Here is a 26185-nt window from a genome sequence, read left to right as displayed (position 1 = left end):
CTCATGCACAGCAGAAATCTTGGCAGTGAAGAGGATTTCAAAGTGGATCTGATTCTTGGTCATTAAGAACACATTGCTGATGTTCAATAACCTCGTTCTACTTCACATATAAAGTGCATTTTAATGATCTTGCAGCAAAAAATAGACTTCCTGGTGTCTGTTCTTAAACAGGGTGTTGGCACGACTGCACAAGACCTTACTTTCTGTTTCTTTATTATCCCCGTGTACTTATTGATTGATTGGTAATGGCACTTAGTTGTTATTTGATGTCCATCCCTTTTATGTATCTTCTCTCAAGCGCAGCCCACTTCCTTTTCAGTCCCTTGTACTTAATCATTCCAATTTTCACCTGACATGCAACCTTCCTGCTTTATCCTGACAGCGTAATAAGTGTATAATTCCATTGTGGACAGGTGAAAATTGCATTTATGAACCCCACTAGCCATGTAATGCAGGCTTGTTTTTTAATTTTAGAAAAACTATAAACTTTTCTCAGAAAACTTTTATTTTATGGTGTCCCTATATTTATGGATACATGTGCATAAATTAGAATTTTAAGAGACAAAGGACACAACACAAAGCTTGCAGGACGTAGTAAGTCAAATCCAGAAAATGTAATAAAAAATGTAAGAAATGCACACACAGGGTTCGAGTAACTGATGGATGGTGGAATACCACTGGGTCATTGCATAGTAAAGCCGTCCTTAGACGGATCGAAATTTGACTGGTTCAGGGGGAACCGACCAAATTTTGATCCATTTATTGGCAGGCGATTACTGCCACTGGCAGCACAAATTCAAGTATTCTGGCAGTGGGGAAAATTACTTGATTCCTCCATCAACACAGTAAGTGTTAATGCGGTGACCCCCCCCACTACTGCGCTATTGTATTGTGACTGCAGGAGGGATCCCCCAACAACCCTCAATGTGTGATTTTCTTTCCTTCAGCCGTAGTTGAAGGGAAGAAAAATGTATAATGTATGGCCAGCTTATGGCCCCATGCACACTGGATGTTTTTGCAGCGGCCTCTAGGGGCATCAGGCATTTAGCAGCTTCAAGCGTTTTTTCTTCCAAAACTCTGCTGCTCCTTGACGCACTGCCAGTGTTTTTTTTTTTTTTTTTTCTCTTCTAAACCCCCCTGTATGTTAGTCCATGCACACATAGGCTTTTAGCAGTGTTTAGTGGCAGGGCATCCAGGAGCAGCAGAGTTTTGGAAGAAATAATGCTTGATGCTGCAAAATGCGCCTAAATGCTGGGTGCATTTAGCATTACTTTCTTTCAGTGGCCGGAACAAATGATTATTCTATTCAATGAAATGAATTAACGCCCAAGCTCTTAACGCCTGTTAACACTCCTAAAAGTTTTTAAAACTTTAGACACTTTTGCAAGCATCAGGCTTTTTTTCTGCCAGGAGGAAAGGCTTCTAGGAGAGTTTGCAAAACGTCCTGCTTTGGCCGAGGAGGGTGGATCCTGGTCTTGTGGCCGAGGAGGGTGGATCCTGGTCTTGTGGCCGCAGGTACTGGCCTGTTGGCGGTCTAGTCCATTTCGCAGCAGTGCTGGCACTCTGCTATCACTAGATCATGTATGCTTTTGGTGTTCCTATCAGGGATTGCCGGCTTCTTTGACCCATCAGTATTCCACCATCTGTATGTTATTTTAACTGTTTCTTTTCCCTCCTACTTTACATTAGATGGAGCCCCCCTCCAGATTACTCCACAGTAGAGATGGGCTCAGGCGTGTTCGGGATCCTAGTTTAGTGTGTTTTTTTTTTACTGTGCTTTTACAGCAATTTTGCCACATTTTGCATTTTTAAATCTGCCCAACAAATCTTCCAAAAACAAAAACCATAAAAAAATGCAAATCGCAGTAAAATCATGGCAAAAGTGCAGTAAAAAAGCATAAAAAGCACCACAGAAATGCTCAAATGCAACATGCATAGCCATAGGTGTGAATCGAGACTAATACGTTCTGATGCACAGAAGAAAGTCCAGTAATGCCGACAAGTGGAAATGCATGCACAATAGAATCACATGGCCCATTGTCATCTGGGAAATGTAGTTTGAGCAGAGCAGTGCATGTGACCACTATAGCCTAGGCCATCTCTGTGTAGAGCAATTATTCTTTTTTTCAGATCCTCAGAGAGTTCTTTGCCATGAGGTGCCATGTTTAACTTCCAGTAAACAGTATGAGAGCGATAACACCTAATTTAACACACCTGCTTCCCATTCACACCTGAGGCCTTGTAACACTAATGAGTCACATGACACCGGGGAGGGAAAATGGCTAATTGGGCCCAATTTGGACATTTTCTCTTAGGGGTGTACTCACTTTTGTTTTCAGTGGTTTAGACAATAATGGCTGCGTGTTGAATTATTTTGAAGGGACCGCAAATTTACACTGTTATATTGTACAAGCTATACACTCACTACTTTACATTGCAACAAAGTCTCATTTCTTCAGTGCTGTCACATGAAAAGATATAATAAAATATTTACAAAAATGTTTGGGGTGTACTCACTTTTGTGAGATACTGTGTAAATAAAAAGACTGTACATTTTATTTAAAAAGTCATTTTCCAAGCTAGTACATTTATTTTTTCTGAAATGCTAAGCCTTTGCCTGCCATGCATCCCATATCTGATGCACTTATTGCCAGAATATAAATCCGATTGCTTTATGACCGTCTTCTGCTGCAGTGACTCCAGATTGCTGGGCTGAGCACTGAAATACCACCTGGTCTCAAATTAAGGCAAGGTGTTATCAAGTCTAAAGTGGCTTAGTCTGTCCTCAAAGAGCCCTGATATGAACAGCACACACTTGGCCAATTTCAGATCTATGGTTTCTTCCAACACTAAAACCAATTACAGACTAAAGCTGTTTATTTTGAAGCCAGGTTATATCCGAACATAATTGGATTCCTCATTACTATGTATTGGACGAACTGCAGCGTCTTTCGTGTAATCAAATATTTAGCAAATGAGGAAAGGAAAATTAAAAGTGATGTTATTTTTTTTAATTCTTGGTCATCTGCTCTCAGACACGTTCTCCTTCTGAGTTTATTTAACAAAGTACATCTTAAATATTCGCATTAACCTCGCTGAAAGAGGTCATATAGTGCTATTATGTGTGAGAGTTTTCAGGCCTGCACACCACATCTTGTGAGTAGGTCCTTATTGTAATTAAGGGCTTATTCAGACAGGAGCTGAGACCTGTTCTGCGTGCAGAGACGCTTTTTTGCTGCATCTGCATCCACCTCGGAGCTGAGTTGTATGCCGGCAGCCCATACAAGTGGATGCAGACGCAGTGGCTGCATGGACACAGTCACATGTCAAAATTTGCTATGAGAGCAGGAGCAGGTGCACAGATCCGAATGCAGACACTGTGTTTGGATCTGTGCACCTGCTCCTGCCCGCTTGTCAAATTTTGACATGTGACTGTGCCCGTGCAGTCACTTCTATAGGCTGCCTGTGCACAGCTCCCAGCACAGAGGACAGGTCTAAGTGCTCATCGGATTTAGCCCTAAAACTTCTCTAAGCTCAAGGGCAAAAAAAATGTGTTTACCAGTCCAAAGGTGTGGTGGCTAAATTAAAAGGTAACTCCACTTTCGTGTGGAAAAAAGATAGCAGAAAAAAAATATTATAGTGTATACAATTGCGACACAAGTCATACTATATTTGAATGTTATTAAAAATGACCTTTCCTTTTCAATCTGCAGCTCTGTCATTTTCTGAAAATGCAATACAATATGGCTACCTGGAGGTGTTCTGTACACCGAATGTGTACTGACCACACCCCAGAAACATCATTTCCTGCTTGTGTGATTGGCTCACCAATTTTCACAGAAGGCTGCCTAAGATACAAGTCAGATTTCTGGCATCCCCTGCAACAAAAATGTATTTTTTGGTGAGATACTCCCAATAGGAAATCACGTATAAAGGGATACACGCCCAACAGCTTCTTTCCGCATTAGAGCCCTGCATGTGCACAGCTGATTGATAATTATGAAACTACTCCCAGTAGACTCACTTTCCTACATGGATACAGACAAACACACAGGGATTTAATCAGAATAACAAAAGGTAGGAATCTGCAACAACATGAGTAGAACTGCACCGTACTCCCTCACTAAAACTGCAGCCGCATATATGAGAACCCAGCCTTAATGTTTTTAAGATATAGTGGACTTTTTTTTTCTTTAAACATCTGCTGTACCACATTCTCCCTTAAGTCCCGGGTCATACTTGTGCGATGCGGGAAGGCTGCGAATTCACAGCCTGTTCCCGCATCGCAAACGCACATCTGGCAGTAAACACTGCCATATGCGATACGCAGGGGGTGTCAATGAAATCTTAACTACACCCCCAGTTTGATCGCATATCGCAGTGCGATCTGACAGTTCGCACAGGATCGGATCTCACAAGTGTAAACCACTGTGCGATCCGATCCTGATGCGGCTGAAAAAAAAGGGTCCTGTGCGACTTTTGTGCGGGTGCAGTGCGAATTTAGCCATACAAAGTGTATGGCTGAATTCACACTGCACATCCGATCGCATGTAATGAAGGAGCAGTGCGCTCCGATATTACATGCGATCGCCGCACATGCTATAGTGTGAACTGGCACTTAGTGCGTTTTATAAATTTAGCTTCAAACGTTTAGAAATGGCCAGAGGTGGCCAGAAAAGAGAAACCTATATTTTAGGGGTTCTTGCTGCTGGTCACTCCTACCTCTGTTTCTAGACACTTGCCTTCAAAAATTAAGTAGTTGGGTGGAGGCCAAAATACTTACCACTGTTTGTGGACTGTGGAAGAAAGGGCACACCAATAGGAGTAGAATGTGTAAGTCATCCTTTTTGGTAGGGATTGATTTTGGTGACCTATAGCTTCCAAGAAAGATTGCCTTAGCTACTGGGTTGCCCCAGTCTTCCTATTTTTCTTCTGCTTTTGGGCCCACCTGTTCCATTGGATCATTTGTTTTCCAAATTTTCTAAAATAAAATGCCCCACAAACACGATGGCAAATATTTTTAGCACTAATAACCTCTGAAAGTAGAACTAAATGCAGGAATACACACCTACACTCCAACAATCTGATGCCCAGAAGATCCCTCTCTGTCACCGGTATCTTCTGCCTGACTTTTTCAGGGTGCTAGTCTTTGGCCATTTTTATTGGCTAATGCAGGATGACGTCACTCCCATGCATGTACAGGACCCATTCACCCTGCACGCTTGCACTGTGACAGGAATTGGTGTGCCCTTTCTTACACAGTCCACAAACAGTGGTAAGTTTATTGGCTTCCACCCAACTACTTAATTTTTGAAGGCAAGCGTCTAGAAACAGAGGTAGGAGTGATCAGCAGCAACAACCCCTAAAATATAGGTTTCTCTTTTCTGGCCACCTCTGGCCATTTCTAAACATTTGAGGCTAAATTTATAAAACGCACTAAAGGGAGAATGTGGTACAGCAGATGTTTAAAGAAAAAAAAGTCCACTATATCTCAAAAACATTAAGGCTGGGTTCTCATATATGCGGCTGCAGTTTTAGTGAGGGAGTACGGTGCAGTTCTGCTCATGTTGTTGCAGATTTCTACCTTTTGTTATTCTGATTAAATTCATGTGTGATTGTCTGTATCCATGGTGCTGCACATGCACCTGTGCCACAGAGCTCTGCTCCAAAATTGGCCCTTGAAGTTCATTGGGAAACTGACACTTCTGGCAGGGTTAATCTCCTGTGTCCCCTAGAAACTGGTTCCTTCTACTGACCTCCACATTACTACTGTATCCTGTAGAGTGGTCCTCAACCCTGGCCTACAGGGCCCACTAACAGGCCAGGTTTGCAAGATAACTGAAATACATCCCAGGTGATATCATTTGCTGCTCAGTGATTGCAGTACTCTAGTCTGCATCTCCCCAAGGTAATACTTAAAATCTGGCCTGTTAGTGGGCCCTGAGGACCGGAGTTGAGGACCACTGCTGTAGAGGGTAGAGTTCAGCAGGAGGCACCAGTTAGAGCTGCAGGGGACCCAGAAGAATACAATTCCCAGAAGCTGTTGTTTCCCACAGGACTTTGAGGATCATTTTACATTGGAGTGGTGTTCAGTTGCATGAATAGTGGAAAAGGTAAGTATTTACCTTAGTCTTTTACAGGTATGGCTTTGCTGGATATTTTATGCATAGAACACACAGGGACGACTTAAAATCTTATTTCTATTTATGTGTTATTTATAGCTAGAAAACCTGACGTTTTGTGCACAGGTCTATTAATGGTGTTGCATTATTTAAATTAAATTATGTAGTGACAAAATAGAACATAGCTGGATATAGAAATAAGAATGAATTACATAAATAAACAAAAAAAGAAAAGATTTAATGCAAATTGCTTACGGATTATGTTGTCTTGTCTTACTGACTTGTACAGTATTTACTCCTTTATTTTGGTTGGAGATTTAGGAGTTTAATTCAGATCCTGTCAGATGGTTGATCTATTGCTTTTTAAAGGCAGTAGATGCACCAGGAAGACTGTAATTGTCTGAACAAAAGACTGTTCTGTTAGCGTTGTTGCTGTATGTTTAACCATTTTTTGGATCGTGACAATCATTTCTGTGCATTTTGTTCACTGTTTTGAATTTTATTTTGCATTCTGTTCTCATTTTCATCACAGAAATTTACTGTTTACCTATAGTGAATATATTGTGACTTAGGCTGCAGCTCCACTACATGCTCTTTGAAAGGAATCGTAAAAATGATTCATGCCCACAGGGTGGGCTAGCTCGTACTTTCTCGCTTCTTGACCGTTCTTTCCCATGATCTTCTTCTCATCAGTTTTTTTTATCCTTTAGCATGGGAATCTGGGAATTCCCAGGGTTATGTTTTCTTGTTGGCATGCCTGGGCATTCTTTTTAACCTAGCAGAGGAGGAAGAAATTAGTTATATGATTTCCTTTAGTAATGCAATAAAATAATATCAAAATGCTTTAGATATAAAGCTGTATGACAAACCTTATCCGGAATGACAACTGCGGATATTTTCTACTTAAATATTAATTAATACATTTTTATGTATATTATTATACAGGATTTATATAGCGCCAACAGTTTGCGCAGCGCTTTACAGTGTGGGGAAGACAATACAGTTACACTACAATTCAATACAGGAGGAATCAGAGGGCCCTGCTCGTTAGAGCTTACAATCTAGAATGTATATGTGTATAGATGTATTTCGCATCACATTCCCCTATGAATGTATGTCTTATTTTTTATTGTAGGCTGTTTTGATTATCGACAGAACTGATGTTATCTAACTAGTCTGATAATTTTTTATGAACAATCCAGTCTACATACTACTTAGATAATTTGGATGATGACTAGGTATTTTTATATTTTGTTGGTAAAAACTAAGGCCACCCTACTTATAACAAAAATTACTAATGATTCCCACAGCCCTACAGGGTTTCACTATTCCTTGGGATCATCGCTATAATTAGATTTCCTGTGCAAATGAGCCAGTGGACTTCCGGTCTTCAGTAAGATGGTGGCCTAAGATCAGTATTGAGTATCATCAATGGAATTAGATTTTCCATACGTGAACTGATAGACTTCTGGTCTTTGGCAATATGGTGGCCACGCCACTTCCAATCGTTTGCAAGATGGCGTTTTTTTCAACTTTTGAAAAGCTTCCTGGTCTGTGGTTATTTAAACAAGGTTATGACCAAGACATCAGTGATAGGCGGATCCCTTGATAACGTGATTGAGCGCAAAGCACGTTGGGAGGGGCCTACACGCTGACCTCTCTGGTCTTTATGTGAGTTTTTTATGGCCAATGTACTTTACTCTTATTTTTATCAAAAATACTACACTGTATTAGCATCATTTTTGGCTCCTACTGGTGAGCTTCTCTATACAGTGGGTATTGTATTAAAAGTGACCGCGGGACCGTCATAGTGAGCCTTGTTTCCAACATACTGCTTGACAGCGATACAGGGCCTATTTATTACATCATCTGGTGAGTGTACAGAATGGTGGAGGGAAAGCACAGTGAAGAAATCTTTCGGTAACACATGAGGTGTATCACTTACTGTATTTCACTGCTGTTTTTTGGCTTTTGTCTGTGTCTATCACTGTAGGAACATTTCTGAATACAGCGTTTCATGCAGCTGTCTCTTGATTGCTAACTTCACATTTGGACTCACCCTTTGGACTTTATGTTTATGCACAAATACCCTTTGACCACTTTGTGAGGAATTTTCCCTTTGTTTGGACTTTTGCCTGTTTAAACACTGTCATAATTATCAGCGCTGCACTTAAGTTCACTTCATATTGTTCCTTGTAGGTTGCATATTCACCTTTATTTTGTGCCAGCTGCTACACACAATACCGATTTCTAACGCTTACTTTATCTATATATTTATTTTTGTAATTTGTTTGCTTTACAGTCTAAAGGTGACCATTAGTTGATCAAAATTCCCATCCATGAATGGCAACTGCAGTCTACATAACCTGATCTGCCGATTGACTTCTATTAAACTGCCCCAACAAAATAAAAAAACGCTCGATCAGCGGCTGCAGCACTGATCTGTGTATTCTTACAGCAGAGAAGTCCCCTTGCTTTCAGAATACAATAACGTAGCGGGGGAATTGGTTCAGTTTTTTTCAATCAACCAGCTGGATGAATGAAAACATTGGACCCATGTATGGCCAGCTTTAACCACTTCCCGCCCGCCCGCCCTATAGGCAAATGACGGCAGGAAGATGGGTGCATTATCCTGACCGGACATCATATGACGGTGGCAGGATAATGTGCTCTGCGCATTAAAGAGACATAGGCTCTTTACCATGTGACCAGCTTTGTCCAATCACAGCTGGTCACATAGTAAATAGGAAGTGCCGTTGATCGGCTTTCCTCAGTTCGTGCCTGACAGGCATGAGTAGAGGAGAGCCGATCTGCGGCTCTCCTGACAGGGGGGGGGGTCTGCACTGGTAATCAGAGCATTGATTACCAGTGCAGACCTTTGGGGGGGTGCCACTAGAACCACCAGGGATGGCCACTAGGGATGGATGGCAATCAGGGCTTAGGGAGCCCGCCAGTGCCCTCCCCATCAGTGCGGCCCACCAGTGCCCTCCCCATCAGTGCTGCCCACCAGTGCCCATCATTGCCATCTATCAGTGTCGCTCACCAGTGCCCATTCTTGCCCACCAGTGCCGCCTATCAGTGCCACCTATCAGTGCCCAGCAGTGCTGCCTACCAGTGCCCAGCAGTGCTGCCTATCAGTGCCCACCAATGTTGCATATCAGTGCTACCCATCAGTGCCACATATCAGTGCCCATCAGTGCCACCCCATCAGTGCCTCCTCATCAGTGCCCATCAGTGTGGCCTCATCAGTTCAGGAAAAAATTGATCTATTTACAAACTTGTATAACATAAACAAAAAAACTTTTTGTTTTTTCATACTTTTCGGTCTTTTTTTATTTGTTTAGCAAAAAAATAAAAATCCTTGCGGTGATTGAATACCACCAAAAGAAAGCTCTATTTGTGGGAAAAAATTTACATAAATTTGGTTTAGGTACAGTGTTGCACGACTGCGCAATTATCATTCAAAATGCAACATCATTAAAAGCTGAAAATCGGCCTGGGCAGGAAGGGGGTGAAAGTGCCCGGTATTGAAGTGGTTCTAAAGCAGGCATGTCCAACCTGCGGCCCGGGGGCCGCATGCGGCCCGGAACCGCAGGCGATGCGGCCCACTGCCCCCTGACAATTTTTTTTTTTGCTGAGAATTAAGGAAGTTGAGTCGGGGGCACAGCCACAGCGGCTTCCATCTAACTGTAGGCAGAGGCTGCCTCAGAGGGGATCATCCACTAGTTGTGTAAAATCAGTGCTGGATAGGGGGCGCGGCAGCGTGGGAAGGGCGCAGCAGCGTTTTATTACTTATATACCCTAACTATAGTATATATTTTATATGCGGCCCGAGAAAATTTCTCTACGCTCAATGTGGCCCAGAGAAGCCAAAAGGTTGGACACCCATGTTCTAAAGCCAAACATGCTTGTCCAGAGAAATACATTGCGTCTGTATAAAAACAGACAGAAAGGGTTCCTAAACAATGTATGTAACGTGTACATGATATGTGTAATATTTCAACTTAAAATGGTTTTAAAAAAAAAGTTTTTTTACCTTAAAGCATTCTATGGCCTGCACAAGAGAAATCTGTGTGTTTTGCAAGCCTCAACTTTGGGAACTGCAGTGGGGAGATATTTCAGCTATAGCTAGAGCTATTCTACAGCCCTGGCCAAATTTTTTGAGAATGACACAAATATTATTTTTTCACAATATCTGCTGCTTCAGTGTTTTTAGATCTTTGTGTCAGATGTTACTTTGGTATGCTGAAGTAGAATTGCAAACATTTCATAAGTGTCAAAGGCTTTTATTAACAATTACATTAAGTTTATGCAAAGAGTCAAGATTTGCAGTGTTGATCCTTCTTTTTCAAGACCTCTGCAATTAGCCCTGGCATGCTGTCAATCATTGTTTGGGCCACAGCCTGACTGATGGCAGCCCATTCTTGCATAATCAATGCTTAAAGTTTGGCAGAATTTATGTTTTTTTTTTTTTTCTCACCCGCCTCTTCAGGATTGACCACAAGTTCTAAATGGGATTAAGGTCTGGGGAGTTTCCTGGCCATGCACCCAAAACAATCGGAAAGGGGATTCATCAGAGAAAAATACTTTTTCAGTCCTCAGCAGGCCAATCCCTGTACCTTTTTTCAGAATATTAGTCTGTCCCTGATGTTTTTCCTGTATAGATATGGCATCTTTGCTGCCCTTCTTGACACCAGGCCATCCTTCAAAAGTCTTCACCTCACTGTGTATGCAGATACACTCACACCTGCCTGCTGCCATTCCTGAGAAAGCTCTGCACTGGTGATGCCCTGTTTCCACATTTGAAACAACTGTAGGTGATGATCCTGGCACTTGCTGGACTTTCTTGGGTGCAAGTTCTAGATGATCCAATAAATGGTTGATTAAGGTGCAATCTTAGTAGCAGCAATATCCTTGCATGTGAATACGTTTTTGTGCAAAGCAACGATGACTGCACCTGTTTCCTTGCAGGTAAGCATTGTTAACAGAGGAAGAATATTGATTTCATACTCCACTCTCCTTTTAAAGCTTCAAGTTCTAACTCAGTCAGCATTAAGCCCCTTTCACACGGACACACTGCCTGACGGAGTCTGTTCTGCTCAGCGGGGGATCGATCCGCCGATCACCGCTGAGCAGGTGGATGACAGCTCCGTCTCCCCTCTGTGTGCAGAGACAGAGCTGTCAGATCCCCGCTGTCCTCTATGGGGGAATCGGATGAAAACGGACCGCCTGTCTATTCTCATCTGATCCCATCTACCGTAATCCGATCCTCCAGACGGATTTCATGGACAGGATCGGAATCGGATAGCAGCGGGTGTCAGCGGAGATGTCTGACACCCGCTGCCCCATAGGGATGCATGGAGGATCCGATCAGATCCACTTGAAAAACTGACAGGCGGATCAGATCAAAACGCTGCTGCGCCCATGTGAAAGGGGCCATACAGAGTGATTTCCAGCCTTGTCCTCGTCAACACTGACAAATGCAACGGAAATGTTTTTTTTTGGGGGGGATTAAGTTCATTTTCATAGCATAGAGGGACTTTAAAATTAATTGAAAATGATCTGATCACTCTTCATAACATTCTGGAGTATATGCAAATTGCCATCATAAAAACTGAGGCGGCAGACTTTGTGAAAATTAATATTTGTGTAATTCTCAAAACTTTTGGCCAGTGCTGTAGTTGGAGACTCAAATATATAGCAAGGGAGTTGGCGTTTCATCTATTCTGTGTTCCTATAATGAAAACAGTTTAAGCTGGTTTATCCTTTAAAATGTAACTGAACTGTATCTGAGTGCCACAAACTGAAAAAGCTATTTAATATATTTTTAATAGTTAGAGCAAACTCACCCATCCACCTATGTCTCCATGCTTTATTTTGTTGAGGAATCACTTGCAACATGAGATGTATGATATAATTTTGGTCTATGCCTGGTAACCAGAAAGTGACTGAAGTACCTTTCTATCTATTTTCTAATGCTAGCAGCCAGTTTAAATTTAGTCAATGAAAACATTTTAGTAAAAATTTTTGTCAGCGGCCTTTTTACGGTGATGAAAAAGAAACGAAAAGTACATCACATTTTTTGTCTACTAACGAAAACGATGATGTTTTCGAAAAAAAGCCCTGCTTATGGCATCTCAAATGGTGCCAGGTGCCTAAAAGTATAACTAATTCAAATGTATTTTGTTTGAATGGTTAATGCAATATTATTAACAGAGAAATATATACTCATAGTTGATCCGAAATACCACTGCTTATATCTTACTGAGCTGGCAAAGGTTTCCGACTGCTGGCTTAGCTGATATTTGCTCTTTATATCACAAAGATTTTAAAATTCATTAACAAACATTGCAAATTTTAACAGCAATGTATAACAATACATTATGTGCAGACTTTAGACTTGCTGCCAAGACTCATAGAATCAAGTGATTTAGCAGAGGTGTTATTTGGGTCCACTTATTTAAATACTAGCTCTAGTGTGGGCAGGTGAAATACGGTAATAAAATAACATCAAATCTTGGCTCAGCACTTGCGCTACGTTTTCTCCCGTTCTCAGCCATCACCTTTCTTATTTTGTTTCATGCCATCCTCGTTCCATAGCAAGTATCACTTATTTACTCCCCATGGGTTAGACATCTATACCGCCAAACAAGCCACTCTTGCCTGGGTTTTCATGAATGAATATTTAGTTGAGAGGAATAGTGAACAATTACTTCTCTACCTGCCTTTAGAACACAGCGGTCCAAATAATGTTCAGGGAAATGTTCCCTGGGGGTGAACTTTGTGTTTAGTGTTGATTTGTTCAGTCTCTGTACTTACTGTTTTGTGTGTCAGCTCTATTAATAAATGTGCCATGTCTAGTGAAAACCCCAGTTGGCCATTTAAGTGCTGTTAAAATAATTCTATGTGACAAGCAATTTTACTTTGTAGGTTATGTTTATCCTTTCTTGATAAAGGGCAATACACCGGAGTTAAACGCACCTTGCCAGTTAATATACATGGCCTTCTTATCATAAAAAACCCATAACTCTATTATTTATTAATAGCATAAGCAAAGGTATAAATTTTATTGTACACGTTTGAATAAATTGCACAATTATCTTAATGAAAGGTATTAAAGAGACCTTGTTGCCTGGGCCGTTTTTTCGGCAAAAATCTTCCCATAAGATTATACGTGCATTGTATGCTATTTACCTATAAAAGACTCCTTTGTGTAGACACCTTTGATGTCAGCAGCCCTGGTAAGCTTAGCGCTGTCTCTAAACTAAAGCCTGGTACACACAATGAGATTTTTGGGCTAATTTTTTTTTGCATGCTAGACTCCATATTGAAAAAGAACAGGTTACTAAAGGACAAAAATTCTTGTAGGACAGGATTAAAATTTGGAAGCTATATAATGTATTGTATTCTATTGTATTTTCGGATGAAAATTGTACTGAATAAACGAAAATCTTACAATCTAGTATCGTACGTCAAAAATTTGTCCCTTTAGACAATTTTGGACAAAAGCTGTGTACTAATGATCAGATTATTGTACGATTGATTCGAAAGCGGTATTTTTTGTATGATTTTTCTGTTTGTGTGTACGGGCCTTCATACTCTTTACCGTGGAAGAACCCTTGAATTAACTTTCTGGTCTAAGGAAACCCTTGTTAATATTTTGTTGTACCTAAAGCTGACAGTACATTAGTGTGATGACCACTGGGAAGAAAGCTCCTTACATTTATGGTCATTGGGAAGCATCCCCCCTTACAAATAGCTAAAAAGTTCATTGGTGTCTGTGGTTACTTATTTAAAAACCCACACTGCAAAGTTTGGTGCTCCTGTCACTGTGTTTTTAAGACAACTGCTGGCTTTACCCAAATTCAGAGCGCTGATCGGCCATTACGTGACCCGCTGCCTCTCTCCTCTCCCTGTCTGACAGCTGCAGCGGGTGGGGCCGAGATTTACCCGCTGATGTCAGTCAGGGGCGGGGGAGGAGAGAGCCAGCCAGTCACGTGACTGCAGCGAGGCACTCTGAAATTGGGTAAAGCCAGCATTTTTTTTTACAAAACACAGTGACAGTAGCACCTAGCATATGGAAAAAAGAGGATTAAATAAGTTATTCAAAGGTTTTTCAGCAGCAGAAGGGGAGGGTGCGGGCACCTGACACAGGAGCAGAAAGCAGGGAGGGGAGGGGGGAGGAGTACAGAGGGAGACAGAGGAGGAGAGAGTGGGGCTGCAGGTGACAGAGATACGTACACTGACCACGGTGTCAGGGCTCAGCAGCCATGATACACTGTGGTCAGTTTACAAAGGAGAGGGCAGAAACTGGCAGTATCAGCCAGGTATTTCAGGTGATGCAGAGGGCCAAAGTATACAGCGTAAACACTGTGCTGTATAACATGCTTTGAAGGAACAGGATCTTTTTTTGGAGGGGGGGGGGGTTAACAAACGCTTTAAGACCCAGAAATTTCTCATTGCTCAAGGAAACCCCTAGCAAATTTGAAAGGAACCCTAGGGTTCCATCGAACCCTTATTGACAGAAGGCTGCTCTATACTGAAGTATTACCATTTGCTTCTTACCTGGCAGTTACATCAATGCTTATGCTTCTGTAAAGAGGGGAGAGGCTGAGGAGCTTAGCCAGAACAGAGTAAAATGACTTTCCCAAAAGAGAAGAGGGCTATTAAGTACAGGCTGTGCTAGAGGATTGACTCTTCCTGAAGTCGTCGTGCTTTTAAGCCAGTCCCAAATGTCCAGATGGAGAGCGATCTCCGCATCATTGAGTAAAGGATTGCTTTGCATTCATTGAAAAAAATATGGAGCTTTCTGTGAATGGCGGCAGTGCTAAGTGAGCGACCTCCAGTAAATAGGACCCATAAGATTGAGTTTGTGATATCACTGCCTCTCTTCTCCACCTCATCCCATCAGAGAATTACAAGAGGTTCTCTGAATGGCAGCATAGGACCAAAAAGCTAGTGGCTATTACTGTAGTAACGCAAACTACTACAGTGATTTTCATCTTCCATTGCTAACCCTGGAGTATGAGATATGCATACTTACATTGGACCAGTATGCAAAAACGATCATACCTGGAGTTAAACAGTAAGGTAAAGTTTCCAGCAAATGTATCCTCTTAGGGATGAAGAGTACCAGATGAAAAACATAGGTAGAACACACTATAAATGTATATTACAGCGCATGCAACTATTTACAAAATACAGATGTACATTTCCCTCTGGAAAACGCAAACAGAAATTTCAATGCATAAAAAGTTAATCAAAAAAGCATCAAAAATGTATATTAAAAACACATGGATTTTTGTAAGCTGTAATGAGAAAAGTTTGTATCTTTCCACTGTTGACCTTTGCTTCTGAGAATGCTGTGTGTCTATTTGTTGAATTTATATTCTGGTATCAGTACTTTATTGATAATTGACCTGGATCAAGTTTGCAGATCAGGAGTTCTAATCCTACTTGTTGCAAGCCTGTTCATGGTCAGTTTGAATGTATTGAATCAGAGGATCATGGAAGACAGGTATGTAGCATTTTCAGAAGTTGTTAGCAATTAAAGTGGAGCTCCAACCAAAAGGGGAATCTCAACTTGTTTGGGGAGCGGGTGCCTGGTTTTGACGGGCACCCCCTCCCCCTTTCAGCTGACTTCACCACGGTGAACTCAGCAGGAAGTTTGGCCCCTCTCCTTCTTCCGCCGCTGGGCCATTTACAAAATGCAGCACGCTTTGCACACGTGCAGTAGGGAGCTGGCTGTGAAGCCGCAAGGCTTCACTGCAAGTTTCCCTTTAGCTGCGATGGCAGCGCCAGCACCCAAGAGCCGATTGAAAAATCAGCTCAAGTAAAGACACCACTGTATTCATGGACAGGTAAGGGTCCTAAAATTAAAAGTCAGCAGCTACAATATTTGTAGCTGCTGACTTTTTTGTTTTCTGAAGGAGCCTGGAACTCCGCTTTAAAGCTTTCCCTTACAGAATAACAGTATTACATTGAGGTCAACTACCCCCTTTCCCATTTCATAAATGTCCCTAACTGCTGACTTCAGATCAGCCGGTAACATTGATTTCTAGCTGCAGTCTACCATGGCTATAGCTTTGTAGTCATCTTACTGAGTATATTGCTGTGGCTTCCTACAAACTTACAGCAGATGGCTTCTTCAGTAAGAGGACTGTAGGGCCACCAAAGCCTTTGTTGGCAGTAGATGGAGGAGGAGGTATGTTATAAGCTGTTTATGTGTGAGTGATGGGTGGTGAGGGGGCAGTTGGATTCTAACTTGTTTTTATTCTACAATTATTGGCAAGTACGGGGGAATGTTTTTGGTCTATAATTATTGGCAAATATAAGGAAATGTCTCAGTGATAACAATAGTTCCAAGTGTATTAGTAATAAAGCGGAAGTAAAGTCATCGATTTTACAGTTTAAAAAAACAGTTACATTCCCGACATGTGCTGGAATTGCTATCACATTGGTTGTGCTCTCAATCAAACTGTCAAACCATCCAATGGCTGGTGTCAAAACTGATCATTACTGATCACATATGCAGCATCATGGCAGTTGAAGGTTAACTGCTTCTGGACCGCCCCATGTGCATGTACTGTGGCAGGGCGGCCCTTCTGCGCAAAATCACGTACCTGTACGTCATGTACATTTCCACGCCGTGATTGGACACAGCTGGAGCCAATCACTGGGTCCAGCACTGGGTGATCGTCCCCGAGAGAGGCAGAGTTGTGGTCTGCCTATGTAAACAAGGCAGATCGCCATTCTGTGAGAGGGGAAGACCAAGATCTTGTGTTTCTGCTAAGCAGGAACACGGATCCCAGTATTCCTTTAGTCAAAGCATTCCCCACACAGTTAGAACACACTTAACTCTTTGATCACCTCTGATGTTAGCCCCTTCCCTGCCAGTGTCATTAGTACAGTGACAGTGCATTTTTTTTAGTACTGATCACTGTCATAATGTCACTTGTTCCCCAAAAAGTGTCAAAAGTGTCAGTTAGGTGTCCGATTTTTCCACCGCAATAACACAGCCCTACTAAAAATTGCTGATCGCCGCCATTTGTAGTAAAAAAAAAAAAAAAAAACCTAAAGATTCCATGAATATATCCTTTAGTTTTTACACGCTATAACATTTTGCGCAAACCAATCAACATACGCTTATTGGGATTTTTTAAACCAAAAAACGTAGCAGAATACATATTGGTCTAAATTGATGAATAAATTAGATTTTTTACATTTTTTTATTGGGAAGGTTTTATAGCATAAAGTAAAAAAATATTGTTTTTTTTTTTTTCAAAATTGTGGGTCATTTTTTATTTTATAGCTCTATTTGTGGGGAAAAAAAGGAAAGCAGTTTAATTTGGGTATAGCAACATACGACCGCACAGTTATCAGTTAAAGTAACGCAGTGCCATATCGCAAAAAAAATGGCCTGGGTCATGAAGGGGGGTAAACCTTCTGGGGCTGAAGTGGTTAAACAGTGGCCAAGATGGCAGCTTCTTTGGCTGAAAACGATAGGAGGGTTTACTTCCACTTTAAAATATATTAATATCTACAGCCTTTTTTTGCATGGGGTCCCAGAGACACTAACAGCAGTGAAAGGAGAAAATGTCATCAAAGTAAGAGGAAGTCTCCTCTTAGACACTGGAACAAATCTCCCTCTCCTGTTTCAGTCACAACTGTAAAATTTTTGATTTTTCATCATCTTCTGTTCCAATGACAGTGTTCTCCGGTACAAAACCCGAACTACAAAACCAAATTTTTTCAGCGTTACATTTAATTTTCCAGGACAAAACCGCTCATCCATTTTCAGGATGTGGTAAAAATACGCCTCTGAAACGGTTTATTACTACGTGCTACGAGTTTAATGTATTCTGAGAATGTAAGCTTTATTATGTAGGAATGTTTTTGCTAATGCATTGCTCCACACACTTTTTTTTAATTATACTAAATTAAAATATCTTTTTTTTATAGGGCTCATAACAACCACATCAAGAAAGCTTGACCGGGAACAACAATCAGAACATATTCTTGAGGTACTTAACTTCCTTAAGGAATAAATAATTTGCAATAAAATATTCAATTTGCACTTGTCTCTGCAGCCTATAAAAATGTAATTATGATGGATTACCTTTGTTAAAGGTAGGATGGTTGGTATTAAATTTCCATTTTCGTGTTTTTGTGCTCTCACTTTGTGAGAAGAAGAGAACTCTAAATTTCTTGGAATGAAGTACAGTAAAGCCTTGCTAAATAAGAAAGAATTTCTATGTCTTCATTTCATCATAAATCCACTATCCTAAAATGGGGAACAAACTCTATTTTAGACTTAGATAGAAGTGGAACCTGTAGATAGCTTCTGTTATAAGAAAGCTCCAATGTGCATGGCACGATTAATACTTTTTGATTCATCATAGCCCACCTCACCATAAAGTGTCTGATTATACTGTCTTGTATTCTACAGTGATTCTACAAGCAGAAACATGCTGCCTCTTTGCTTTCATTACCAAGCAAACCTTCTGGCCTTTGTACGAGGTGTAACCTTCTTACTGTGTGTTATTTGGTTGGACACTTCCACTCTACCTCCACTAAACTTTTTCTTACAATTATGTAAAGGTGACCAGAAATGAGAAAAGCTTCTCTAACCACTGGCACTACAGTTCTCCTATTGGGTTTCCAGGTTACCCTGAATACCCTAAAACTCTTTTATCAATATCTATACAGATATTGATTGGATTCCCTGATTAAGAGCCTTAACTACATTTTCCTCTTTCCTTAGCCTTAGTATTTTCTCATCACTCTACTGATCAAACTTACCAGCCAATTTTAAGCTTTAGGAGAAGGCACTGTGGCAAGCATTCAGCTAGTGAAGCTGGTTGATGATTGCATATCAGAGTGCCCACATCACTCCAGATGCGGAACAGGGGAAGCACTTTGATTTGCAAGCTGTGTCTTTGCAGTGTTTTGCCCTGTGTTTAGGTGGGTAGAAATTAATACAGTGGAACCTTGGTTTACGAGTGCCTTTGTTTACGAGCATTTTGAAAGACGAGCAACATTTTTTTTAAAAATCTGTCCTGGTTTACGAGCACTGTCTTGATATACGAGCAGTTTTATCCACTAAAAGCATGCCATCCCCTCTGTTAATGCCCCTCTGTCACATAACATTATGTGTCCCAGTGCTTCTACTGTATATAAAGATGCCTATATACTGTTTTAGAGTGTTTCCCTGCACTTACTTTGTACGATTCCTGTCCCTCTGTCACTCTCAGCTCTCCGTCCTGTCTGTTCTCCCCGGCGGGAGGGGCCGATCACTCCTCCTGACGTCATCTGAGGAGGAGGGGGAGGAGAGCAACAGAGCAGGGCTGATGAGTCACACAGAGCCAGACACGCTGTAATACACTATAAATCGGCTGTTATATACAATACAGACACAGGGGCACATAATGTTATCTAACAGAGGATATGGCATACTTATACTGTACAGTTATGTACTTTATATATAATACAGCATATCTTTTTATTTATAACATTAAATGCTTGTGGAACGAATCATCTGAGTTTCAATGCTTTCCTATGGGAAAACTTGCTTTGATATACGAGTGTTTTGGATTACAAGCAAGCTGCTGGAACCAATTATACTCGTAAACCAAGGTTCCACTGTAATTGTCACAGATATGACCCTCTGTACAATAAGGGTTAAATGGTTGTTTAGGGGGGGGGGGGGGATGGAAAGCAGACCAGAACTTTTTCCTTGCTCCCCCAAAAACCGGTACACTTCACTTATCCATTCCATGGTCAGAATGTGGGTTGGACCTTGACCTCTTCACTGCAGTGTATAGTATAACACGGAGAAGGACATCTTTGGGACACTGTTTGCCTATTCCATAACTGGCAGGAAAAAAGCTTTCAGGAGCAAGGAATAAGTATTCGTCTGCTTTGCACCCCTAGACTAAATGCACATTTACCCTTACTATTTTAGAGGACACACAAAATGTAATTTTAAGGCCTCATGCACCCTGGATATTATCAAAACATCAGTAGAAAGCTGTAGCTGTAGAAGGAGTTTTTCAGCTTTTTTGCAGTAGCGTTTTTTCAGTTGTAGTGTTTTGTACCTTTTTTTTTTTTTTTTTTTATTTTTTTTAGCAATACTATATTCTCTCAAAATCCTATGGCTCAAAAACGTTGATGAATGCCGAATAGCCGCGTTTTTGGCGTTTTTCAACGGTTTTAAGCTTTTATCAGAGTTAGAACATTTTTACAGCTGAAAAACGCCTCTTAGAACCCACTACTTCTGGGTTTTTTCCAGCCAGAAAATGCCCCTGCCAAAAACTGCTGATAACAGCCTATGTATGCATGGACACATAGTATAACATGATGTGGATAAAATTGTCCAGTGTGCATGAGGCCTAAAAGATAACTGGAGTCCTTGAGTATTGTCTGTTTTAGCCCCGGTTCACACTTGTGCGAGTGCCTGGTTCGCATGTAATGTCGGAGCGCACTGCTCCTTCATTACATGCGATCGGCCGTGCGGTGAGAGTTTAGCCATACACTTTGTATGGCTAAATTCGCACCGCAGCCGCAGCAAACACGCACAGGGACCCTTTTTGGAAGCCGCATCAGGATCGGATCGCACAGCCGTTCACACTTGTGCGATCCGATCCTGTGTGAACTGCACGATCGCACTGCGATATGCGATCAAACTGGGGGTGTCGTTAAGATTACATTGACACCCCCAGCGTATCGCATATGGCAGTGTGAACTGCCGGGGGTGCGTGTGCGATGCGGGAACAGGCTGCGGATTCGCAGCCTTCCCGCATCGCATCAGTGTGAACCGGACCTTAATCTAAATGAACAACTTCAGCATTGGCTACTCTCAATTATTTTTGTTAGCAGCTGTTTTTTTTTTGCTCTTTGCATGATATTATTATGCAAAGAACAATATCTACATTTAGTTACAGCTTGTAGAGTCAAGACTTGATGTTGAACCTTGTGGCTCCAGTACCACTCCAGTGGCACTTAATGTTACAGTGACAGGTGAGAATAGTAAAGACGGGCAAGATAATAATTACCCTTTTTGTCCATTCACTTCTAAAAGTGTCAATTATCTTTTTGTTTTACTGAAGTTTTTACAGAATGTGGTTAATAGTTTAAACATGCCAGTCATTGAGGTCAGGATCAGGGATACGGACAACAATCCATATATACTACTGATAGGCATCTCCAGGGCCGCTGATAAGGCAGTACAGCCAGCCCTCCTGTAGGGGGCCCGAGCCTCATCAGTCCAAAATGGGGCCCGGGCACCTGCAGGAGAGGAGAGCTGCTGTACTGTCTTGTGACTCCTGTGAAACCCCTGGCACTGCTGCTAGCTTTCTCCCTCTGTTCTCCAGTCACTTTATTTAACCAGCTGTTCTATGCTGGCTTTGTTCTCGGGCTGCATCCCGATTTTGGAGCAGTGGGGACAGCTAGACTATCTCTCTCTCTCTCTCTGCATTTGCCTTGCAATTGTTACACTGCTGGTGCTGGGTCCTGCAACTTCCCCTCCCCCTGTGATCGGTAATGTACTCTTGCAGCGAGGAAGAAGTCTTTTACCTGCCCCTCCTCCTTCCTGAATCCCGAGCTCTGCTCTCCTGACCTCACCATGCACTTTGTGCACTGTAACCTGCAGTGGCTGAAGGGCTTGAATGTTGTATGTATCTGCTGAAAACGGGGTGAGTGGGGGGGGAGGGGGTGAAGATGAAAAAAGTTCAGAATTCCTGCTGATGCACATCTCCACCAGGCCATTTCTATAAGACACCCCTGAGATCCCATTCACACTAAGCAGAGCAGGAATGCATGTTACCGCTCATATATATATAATTATTTTTTTTTTTTTTAAGCTTGTTTTTTACACATAGGGAAGCCCATTCACTTGAATGGGCTGCCCTACCTTTTGACAAACACACCATAGAAGGTCTAGAACATTTTCAGGTGTGTGGCTTTGCAAGTTTACCACATGATTAAAAATGAATGGCACCACAATCACTATGTGATTTTGCATTACATTTTTAAAATGCGTGAGAAAACATGCGTTTCCCATACACATGTTCAGGAAATGCAGAGTGTTAATGCAGCCTAAGGACTCTTTTACATGGGTGGCTGAGCCATGGATTTACTGCCACCCCTGGCTGTGTATCCGAATCCTAACAATGCAGTCACATAGGGCTGTACACATGCTGTGGCTGAAATGTTTTACTACACAGCTGCTGCAGAGTTGGACATGTAGCACCACCTATCACACTGGGTTCACACTGTTGTGTGGAGCGGCTCACAATAGGGGATCTAGTGCGTTCCTGTTCTCCATTTCAGGAATGAATCAGGCCCAAATTCTTGGCTCAATTCAGACCTGAAACAGACCAGAAAACGCACAGGACTCTTCTGCAAACCGCTCTGCAGCCGCCCCAGAGCTTTGTGAACTGGGTGCATTAAGAGCCAGTCACACTCTCCTGACATACGAATTGGATGCAGAAAAACCCACGTCCAATTCGCATCATTGTGAACCCAGCCTTACCCCCCTTTTCAGTTAAAAGGGGCTGATCTGCAACTGCAAGCCAAACACCTGACTCAGTTGCAGCGTGGTTTCGCAATGTAAAATTACCATTCAGCAATTTTAAAAAAGTATAACAAAATACAGGTGTCAGGAAGCAGAGTTAGCAAGGGTATGATTTCTGTCATGGCTGCAAAACCGCATTGTGACCATGGCATTTTAGCAGAAATGAAATTTGATATTTTTTTTTGGGGGGGGGGGGGGCCCTATCAGGTAGGCTGTAGGGGGCCCCGTAATTTCTAACAGCAGCCCTGGGCATCTCATTCAACCTGTGGACTAACCGTTTCATGTTGCAAACAGTAAAAGGCTTTTTTTTGTGAAATAAAGTCTACAGCCTTGTGCATACAGGATTTCTTCCTTCCATTTCTCTTTTGCTTCACAAAGCAGTGATCATTGCTTTCTATACAAGAACTAAACTCTGTCATCACAGTTGGCAGCCATAGAGGAACATATCTACAAATTGTGATGTTGAGGGAGAATTGAAAACACTAAAGGATGGCAGGAACAAATAATGCTAGACTGATTAGAGCCTATAATGCTTCATTAAAATGTTTTCAGGGTCTTAAACTACGAGCTACAAATGAGCATTTGAAAAGTTTGACACACAGAACACTGTCAGAAGTAAATATGAGATTCAAAATGGACCCTGGCAAACAAGGATAATTGTTTTTTTTAAAAAAAAATCTGAAGTATATCCAGAATTTTAAATATGCTTTAATCTCATTTCTGTCAGTGGATGTCCAGATGTAATTTTTATTTAAAGACTTGGGAGTGTAGTGAATTTAATATTTCATATTGGTTTACAGGATTTCTTGTCTTGTCCCATTTGGGGTTAATGTGGCGAGAAATATTTCCACAGCTTATAATTGCTATTTTTTTTCATTACTTTTATTTTATGTCACCCCCAGCTGTCTTTGTTGCTCAGCTCTGTTTATTGCCAGCTCAATGATATAGCAAAGGCACCATAAAGTACGGTTATGCAGTGTAATGCAGGCTTTAATGGTTTAATGGTCCTGTTCCTATTTGTCTGTTTAATGGAGGCAAGCTTGGAAATAGTTTGGGAAGGAACCCAGAAACACATTGGTATTTAAAATGGGGAACTGCGGCAGCCAAGTGTTGTGTGCATCTGGCAAATTAATTTAATATTGAAATGTTGACCAGATGGGCTAGTGTGCTTTTCCCTTGTTTACAAGGAAATTCGATCCGCTACTGCTCTGTGGTTTAGCGATATGGACTCACCGTTCCAGAATACCTTCCTCTAATGGAAAAATCATGAAATACTGTCACACTCTATGCTCTGAAAATGGTATTTACCCATTTCTTTGGTCATGTTTCATGAAATAATACTGCCATATTTTTGGCCTTATTTGATTTAGCTTTGACATATTAAGAGTTTTCATAGAGAAATCAATTTATGAGGTATGAGTACTTGTTACATGTCATATACAGAGGTTGTAGCCTCTCCTCCCTTTATTCCATCGGTTATCTGGCATAGAGAAGAGCCGCACACACCTGAGTAGAGATGATTGATCTACATTTAGTAATATGTGTTTTACACTTCAGTAGGCCTGTACTTTCTGAAGGTGTCCAACATTTCTGAGGGGATTAGCACATCTCTGTTAGGATTAGTGCAGATGTTAAGCTTAATGAGTAGGAATGCGTGGACGATGGGTACATTTTTTACTGCATACTTTGCTATGGATATTTTAGATTACATTGATCTAAAAATATTGATGATGGAATTCTCATTTAAACAAGAATACATTCTTCGTAAACAATCATCATATGGTTGGGATGCGAGCTCTGTTATGGACAAACAAGCCTTGTGGTGGGCATAATGTCTTTATATGGCTAGGTTCTTTTTTTTTTTTTTTCTTTTATTAAAATGACCCTGAGAAACTGGCAGCTAAACATGATGATGTGCAAAGAGCAGCCAATTTAGTTTGAGTTTCCTAAAGTCTGATCTAAATAGTAATTTTGGTTACTAGACATTGATTCTTTTTCATGTTGGTTGATCACCCATTGATCCTCATGTTTAAAAGATCTAGGAATGATCATAATACAATTCATATAGGTACAGGTTTCACCTGTTAGCACCAGCATTTAAAAGTCATGACACCCAAATTTCAGCCCCCCAAACTTTTCTAAAATGCATTTCGATTTGCAGTAGTAGTTTATGATCATGGGAGCTTGTAATGCAAGGCAGAGTTCCCGTTTTTCAGCCCAATGAATAAACTTTTCAGAACCTTTTTGCTTTTACTTTCTGCTTAGCTAATAATAATGAAGTTATGTTTCTGTCAAATTATATAAGCCATTCCATTTGTTACTGAGTCAGGTATGCACTGTTTTAAGGCAATATTTTTATGTTTAAAGTGTATCTTTAGCTAAAACTTAGCGATAAAAGTTTAGAACCTTCGTTTGACTACTGCGTGTGACCCTGTAAGGGCCCTTTCACATGGGCGCTCCGTATGTCCGCAAATCATCCTATTTTTTTGCAGATGATTTACGGACATAATGTAAGTCAATGGCATTGCGGATGTCAGCGGAATACCATCCGCTGACATCCGATTTTCTTCCTTTCAGTTCTGTTCCGTTTTTTGGAACGGAACAGAACCCTATTTTCCTCCCTTCAAAAAACCGAAAGGAAGGAAAATCGGATGTCAGCGGTGTCATCCGCTGACATCCGCAATGCCCATAGACTTACATTATGTCCGTATATCATCCGCAAACGGATGGAATGATATGCGGACATACGGAGCGGATGACACAAATGTCATCTGCTCCGTGAAAAAAAAAAAAGTGTCGGAGCGGATCGCAATGCGGTCCGCTCCATGTGAAAGAGCCCTTAGGAAGATTTTCTTTCTCTAAAGATCTAGATGACCATTGTCACTGAAAGTTTGGGAAATCTTCCAGTGGGAAAAATAGTGTTTAATTTACTTTATCTAACTGGGTGTTTTCTTCACGTTAAAGATATTTTGCGGTTGATTTACTAAGACTGGAGTGTGCAAAGTCTGGAGCAGCTGTGCATGGTAGCCATTAAGCTTCTAACATCAGCTTCAATTAGGCTTTGACAGAATACAAAAAACCTGGACATTGGTTTCTATGCAGAGCTGCACCCGATTTTGCCCTCTCCCAATCTTAGTGAATAAACCCCTTTGTCTCACTTTCTGTTGCATATACAGGACATAAATTGAAGGGATATGTTTCTAATGGAACACAAATGGCAAAACCCTTATAGGGGTTTTAACGTATATTTCCAAATGAAAAAATAAAATAAAATGTGTTTAAGGTATACTTTATATTATCTTTATAGTGCTTATATTAAGCATGAACATTTCCCATGTGTGTTTCTTTTTTACTTTCTGATTAACAGATATGATGTGTCAGTTCTTTAAAATTATAGTTTATTCATTCTTAGGAGTAAATCTTGTATAACATATCACACAAGCAAAATCAATAAATAGACAAGATAATTTTAATGAGTGCAAAAAATCAT

The 26185-nt window shown here is 41.1% G+C and overlaps 1 protein-coding gene across 7 annotated transcripts in view; it reads left to right on the top strand.

The window, feature by feature from the left end:
* Nucleotides 1-26185, top strand: part of FAT1 (FAT atypical cadherin 1) — a 430056-nt gene that overhangs the window by 249577 nt on the left and 154294 nt on the right. For all 7 annotated transcript variants that reach the window (XR_014225403.1, XM_082261039.1, XM_082261043.1 and 4 more), the window contains exon 4: nucleotides 18084-18145. Coding sequence is in view for 6 of the 7 variants with exons in the window: in XM_082261039.1 (XP_082117165.1) it covers nucleotides 18084-18145 (62 nt within the window). In the remaining variant the exon portion in view is untranslated. The remainder of the gene's footprint in view (nucleotides 1-18083; nucleotides 18146-26185) is intronic.

Source organism: Pelophylax lessonae (genome assembly GCF_965119305.1).
Source record: "Pelophylax lessonae genome assembly, chromosome: 1".
NCBI classification, from domain to species: Eukaryota; Metazoa; Chordata; class Amphibia; order Anura; family Ranidae; genus Pelophylax; species Pelophylax lessonae.
The sequence above is the reverse complement of the archived record's forward strand: the minus strand, read 5'-3'. Positions and strand labels throughout refer to the sequence as shown.